This window comes from Dinoponera quadriceps, unplaced genomic scaffold (genome assembly GCF_001313825.1).
Source record: "Dinoponera quadriceps isolate SergipeBrazil2010 unplaced genomic scaffold, ASM131382v1 scaffold351, whole genome shotgun sequence".
Lineage (NCBI taxonomy): Eukaryota > Metazoa > Arthropoda > Insecta > Hymenoptera > Formicidae > Dinoponera > Dinoponera quadriceps.
Window position 1 is genome coordinate 1 of NW_014554455.1, and position 6,786 is coordinate 6,786.

Here is a 6,786-nt window from a genome sequence, read left to right on the forward strand (position 1 = left end):
CACACTACCTCGGTTGCTCCTCCGGCAGATAGGAAAACTAAGTTTGTACTGTCTATCCTCAAGAGAAAAACTAGCACAAATGTCAGTGCGGTGCAAGGTCCGATCTATCATGTTCGCTTTAATCTTAAGAGGAGTCTTCGGTGATTGTGACGCGTCTTCCTTTTTCGAACTCGAGCATAGTTATTTATTTTCTTCTACTCCGTCTCTAATATATCATTTTGTAAATAGTTGTCGGGGTAATCCTAATCTAACAAGCGGCTCTTTCGCAAAGTTTCGCGTTAATTTAACGCCGACAGTCTTCACTTCCGGTACGTTTTCTAGTCGAGATTAATATAATCTCAGGTGCGTTGTACCGAATTATTAGCTATAAGTACCTTTCTTAGTGTAAGACAATCTTTTCTGTATCTTTGCGTATCATTTTTTCGTGTTGAAAATTAACATAAGATAATTTTTTAACACTGGTAGGGGAGTGTATGTGGCGGCCATACTCTATCTCGCTTGCATGCGAGCTCGCCCCCCACCACACGCCGGCGAGCTAGTCTTTTGTCACTGCACGGCTAGTCCTTTGTCGCGGTACGGCAGTAAAACAATGGAGACTAGCCCGCCGTTAGAGCTGCATCGTTCTAGTGTTTCTCTACGAAATAAAGGAGTCTTTCTTAATCTCTGTGCCGAGTACTCAGTGGACACATGCCTAGATTCCTCCCGGGCTATCCCTTCTAAACCTCCACAGCGCTATCTGGGATATGAGAGCTCTGCGTTGGGATAGGAATATGAATGTAGCGAAGGATTAAGCGAAGAACAGTGAAGACACAACTAAGTTTGCGTAAATATTCGATAGCATGCGTTTATAGTTATTAAAAAAATTATAATGGAAATATATATAAATATTCATAATATAATAAAAGTATATGTGTATAATATGTATATTCTCGTGTTTATACGCGATATTAACTAAACATATATGCAGAGTAGTTGTAAAGTTATATAAAAAGAGATAAAACGCTTTCCGTTAATGATTCCAACATTCAAACAATAAGTAATATTCTGCAAAAACGACAAACTTACGCAATGATGAAGGAACGGCGCTCAGTTAATGCGATTTCTTTCTTCTTAATAGAAAGAGACTGCGACTTCACAAACTCACGAAGAAGCCTGTACGACAATCTGACGCAGACTGCCGCTTCGAAAAGACATAGCAGGACCCACCCGAGTCAAACAAAAAGAAAGGGACAGTAATCGGAGCTCAAAAGCGTTCCGAGACGTAGTGTATATAATTTCGTAATCTATCGCCTGACACGTTGACGGTTTATTATTCCGCTTTAGTAATCGTAACTTGCTAACTCGCTTTAACAATTATATTAATTCATTAGTGCATGAGAAGTCTTCATAATTCTGTTGATTATAATCTATGAAAATATGATGAGATTTCATGGTTCTGTCGGCAAATTTAAGAAGTGCAGTAGCCTAGTTAAGATAATATTAAGTATGGGAAAAAGTTCGTGGCGTGTGGCACTAGATGGTATTACATGTTCAACATTTGGTAACTACTAATCGCATCGACAACACTAGACTTGCGTGACATTTCAGTCGTTTTGAGCCGAAAAATATTGAAATCGGTGAAATTTGTCAAAAGTTATATTATTTTGAAAATAGAGATAAATAAGGACAAAATTTGCTATATTTTTTAGTATCACTACGATAAAGGCAAGAACGTTGCACAGGTTTGTAAAAAAATTTGTGCTGTTTACGATGAAGATATTCTATCAAAATCAGTATCACGGAAATGGATTGCTCACTTTCGTACTGAAAATTTCGATGTCAAAGATGAACCTCGCTTCGGTTGACTAATCACCGAAAAGTCCGATGAAATTATAGAAAAAGTTGAGCGTGTGAGCAGTGTGGAAATTGCCAGAGAACTGGGCATCGACCACAAAACAGTTTTGAATTAATTACACAAAGCTGGATTCAAAAAGAAGCTCCATGTTTGGATTTCTCACGAGTTGAGTGTTAAGAATATAATGGGCTGAATTAATATTTGCGATACGCTACTGAAACGGAATAAAATTATTCAATTTCTGAAGAGAATGATAACTGGTGATGAAAAATGGGTCACGTACGATAATCGAACCCGGAAAAAATTGTGGATAAAGTTTTCAGAACTTTACTTAAGAATGCGTGATATTTGTTAAAGTACATATCACGTTGGTAACACGTGCCAAAAAGAAGTATTCAGGACCAACGGGTCGGGTAATGCGTAAATGTTTTATCGGACACGTATTATGGAAAGTGGTACCATCCCACGTTATTTGTATTGACTCGTTGACGCTTGATATTACGCGATATGTATATGCGCTCGTTAGAAGCGAGAGGCCCGAGAGCCATGCTAGAGAACGCATCGTTCTGTGTATTACTCCGACTCAGAAAAGCCACCGCTCTGTATTCTGCGTCGCGCCTCTACTATGGCTTGCGGGTTGCGATAACTAGTGGGTTTACGGTATTAATAAAGACGTCTCAAACTCCGGAATTGTTGAGTTCAATTAATATCAAGAATTCCACAAGCGATTTGAGATCACGAAACGAGTCTACGGTAAGACTCCAAGCAGCATAAACGGCATCAAGCTACTTGCCATTGCCGTCACATAAAGAAAGGAGAGAACGCGCAAGCAATTGCAAAATCAGGATTAACGACGAAGAAGGTGATGTTGTTTGTGTTTGTGGTGAGATTGGAAGGAAATCGTTCACTATGAGCTGTTAGCGCCCAGTCAAACAATTAATTCCGAACTCTACTGTGAACAACTGGAGAGATTACAACAAGCAATTAAGAGGAAGCAGCCAGAATTAATAAATAGGATTAATAGAATTAATAGGATATTGATCATAGGAGGGGTGTCGTCTTCCATCACGACAACGCTCGACCACACACATCTTTCATGACTTGACGAAAATTGCGAGAGCTTGACTATGAAGTTTTGATGCATCCGCTATATAATCTTGATATAGCATCCTCAGACTATAATTTGTTTAGGTCTCTGCAGAACTTTGTTAATGATGTAAAGCTGGCTTTAAAAGAGGCCTGTGAAAATCATTTGAAGCAGTTTTTTCGACCAGAAACCACAGAAGTTCTATCACAATGAGATTATAATTCTGCCCCAAAAATGACAAAAAATTATAAAAAATAATGGAGCATATTTGGTTTGAACAAACTGATTTCAATATTCTAAGAAAAACATTTGAATTTTACTAAAAAATACCACGAACTTTTTCCCACACTTGATAATACTTGTAATTGATTTATGTTATTTTATGTTTTATAGCAATCATGAAGCTTCCCAGAATGATTATTAAATCTATTACCTGTTAAAAGAGGTGTTTGTTAAAAACACTTAAAAAAAATTAAGTTAAAAATTTCTTGTTAGAGCGATATAGGGGAAAATAAATTATAACGAAACACAATTATTGGCGCATTCACTGAGACCGATATTCATAATCGCATTTTATATTTAAGTTTATCTTCAGATGCTCTATAACTCATGTCACTGGCCACCAAGCATCTGAGATAAACTAAAGAGACGATCTTAAATATAAGATCCAACTATGAATACTGTCCTGAGGCTCTCCACCAATCCAGTATGTCTACAGCGCCGGACTTATCGTAATGGTACCTCCCTAAAAAATGAGGATGTTACAGTATATTGGATTTAAAGAGTTATGTATATTCAGAAAGGTTTCAATATTCATTGGCAGTGCTAAAAATGTATAGTATACATAATATGAAATATAGATTTTTGGCACTGGCGATGAATTTTGGGACACAACCAAAATATACTTGTCTCAAGGATAATTCACACTTTAACAGAAAAGGAGAAAACTGAAAAGCTAAAGCCAATCAGAACTCGCGCTGGTAATAAGTTAGATAAAGCAGTAGTTGAAACAGAAACTGTCAATTATCAGCGTAAGTTCTAATTAATTTTTTCCTGCTTTCTGCTTTTCTGACAAGATATGAATTTTCCCTAACCTATTGCACTGATTCAGCAGTGCAGCTAAAAAGAACGGACTACATATATCGCTTATGTTCTGGTACCAACTTAAGAGCGTGAAACACAGCGGTAAACATCTTTTCAATTTCACATACAAATATTGGGCTTTTATTTACGACTAATAATTTGACAGTTGTGAAATTGAGCAAAATCTCGTGAGATATGGAAGACAAGCCGTTAAAGGAGCAATCCATAGAAAATACAGGTTTTTCTTACCGTAATTCGTCATTGTGTAATTAAATCGAATAATTCATCTTCTGGTTTTTATTGTAGATGTTAACCAAGATGAGTTGATACTTCAACAACAGAGACGAATCGAGAAGGAGGTTAATATGCCATGCATATTATTTCAAAATGTATTTTTAAAATATAAATTAGGACACTTGATCATCTTTATTAATTTATCATATTAAAGTATAATTCATGTAGCTACTGTTAGCTTTATTATTTATTTGAAGCATTACTTTCCTGAATGTTAATGAACAAAGAGATAAAATCTTTCATGAAATCTTATTTTTAATTGGATTTTTTTCTATATTTCTTTCTATTCTAATTTCTATTTATTTCTATTTTTTCTATTCTACCTAATTTCTTTCTATATTTCAGATCTCAGAATCCATAGCTTTAGTTGGTGAGAAGGAACCATTAAAGAGTTTAGAACAAGAATATAAAGAAGATGAGGTTTATCTCTCAAAGACAAAAGCGTTGGCTCAAAAATATTCTTATATTAGGAGAACAAGACCTGATGGTAACTGTTTCTTCAGGGCATTTAGTTATGCTTATTTGGAAAAGTTAATTGGAAATAAAGAGGAATATGATAAGTTTCGAGATTTAGCTTTAAAAAGCAAGGATAGCCTTGTAGCTTTAGGTTTCCCTCAATTTACAGTTGAAGACTTTCACGACACAGTGAGTGAGATTGTTTTAAGATGACAATATTATAATATACAGGATGTCTCAAACCTTTCTTGGTTCTTATAAGGTAGAATAGGTGAAACTGAGCAGAAAAGTCATGTACCACTTTGCACAATTCGCAATAGTGAGACATTATTTTGTCTGTGTTAATGAACATACAGAAAAAGACAGACTTGACACTGAACAAAATTATTTCTGAAGATCTAGCAATAATGGGTATCAACTGATAGTGAGAGGTGTGTTTCTTTGCTGTACACAGCCTTGTCATACTGCTTGCTATATTATTTTACCATTAGAAATCAATTGATATTTATCTTTGTTAGGAGATTTTCGGAATCAAGTTCTATTTTTCTTTATAAAATATCTGGTCTATCCTTTCCCGTGCGTTCATTAGATCAGATGAAATAATTAATTCCTTACCATAAGAACTAAGAACAGTTTGGAACACCTTGTATGTAGTAATTGGACATTATGACATCAATAATATGATATTCAGTTCGGTATTAGATTTATTACTAAGCATATTTATTACAGTTTATGGAAGTAATTGATAAAGTAGGAGGTGGTGACACAGAGTCCAGTCATATGGAACTACACAAATTATTCAATGAACAAGGTTATTCTGATTATATTGTTGTATATCTTAGATTAATTACATCTGGTCAATTACAACGTGACGCTGATTTCTACCAACATTTTATTGAAGGAGAACGCACTATTATTGAATTCTGTCATCAGGTTTGTACCTTGATATTAATATCTTGAAATTTTTGCTAAATTTACTTAAATAATATTTCTTTTTATAGGAAGTCGAACCAATGTACAAAGAATCTGACCATATTCATATTATAGCAATGAGCAGTGCATTAGGAACTGGTGTCAGAGTTCGATATATGGATAGAGGTGCAGGAACTGAAGTAACAGCTCATGATTTTCCTGAAGGTGTCATACCAGCTGTGCACTTATTATATCGCCCTGGCCATTATGATATTCTTTATCCTTGATAAATTTGGCATTATACAGATTTTTCTCATTATTTTTTACACAAAACCAACTTCTTACCAGACTCTATTCTAAAAATGATTTATAGTAATTAAAATTAGTTTCATTTTGTTCTCAGCAATATTTGCATTTATTACATGTAACGCAAGATAATGTGTCACTTTTAACTCTAGGGCTAATTTCACAACTTATGATTGACTTAATCTATTGATTATTCTATTGGAATTGACCAATTACATTTATTATTAAATAGAATTGACCAGAAATAAACAATCACAATTAACATTTAATCGGTTGGTTAAATTAATTTGAGGTTGTGAAATTGATCCTAAGTGAATAATTGGTTTTGTTTTGATTGGTTTATGTATTTCAGAATATGAGTTTTTGAAACTCTACAAATATATTTGTATGTGTTAATATATTTCCTGATATTCACAAGTCTTATAAAATATTTTAACTTAAAAACTAATTGTCTGGAATAAATGATAGAGAAGAAACACAAATATAGTATTTTCTATATTTTTTCCTCAATTTCCTCCTTTCCATTACTTTTTCTTTTTCCTTCCTTAACTTTTATACTTCATGACAAAAAGATGTAAATAAGGTAGCATTGTGTAAATAATTATTCAAATTATATAATTTATATAAATTTGTCTGAATAGTTTTAAATTTAAAACTTATAATTAACAAATTATACAGTATATTATTTACAAATATGTTTTTGCACATTGATCATGTAGAACTTTTACATATGCAATAAAATAATTATGAAGTTGTCTACTCGAGCTCGAAAAAAATTCCCTGGGAATTCCCTGATTTTCCAAACAATTTGTTA

General features: G+C 33.9%; 1 protein-coding gene across 1 annotated transcript; it reads left to right on the top strand.

Annotated features, from left to right (window-relative positions):
- Positions 1-4,082: 4,082 nt before the first annotated feature.
- Positions 4,083-6,454, top strand: LOC106750265 (ubiquitin thioesterase otubain-like). Its single transcript, XM_014630474.1, has 5 exons — positions 4,083-4,242; positions 4,311-4,363; positions 4,644-4,943; positions 5,484-5,687; positions 5,756-6,454. The coding sequence occupies exons 1-5, from the start codon at positions 4,200-4,202 to the stop codon at positions 5,951-5,953; spliced, it is 798 nt and encodes a 265-aa protein (XP_014485960.1). The 5' UTR covers positions 4,083-4,199; the 3' UTR covers positions 5,954-6,454.
- Positions 6,455-6,786: the final 332 nt, after the last annotated feature.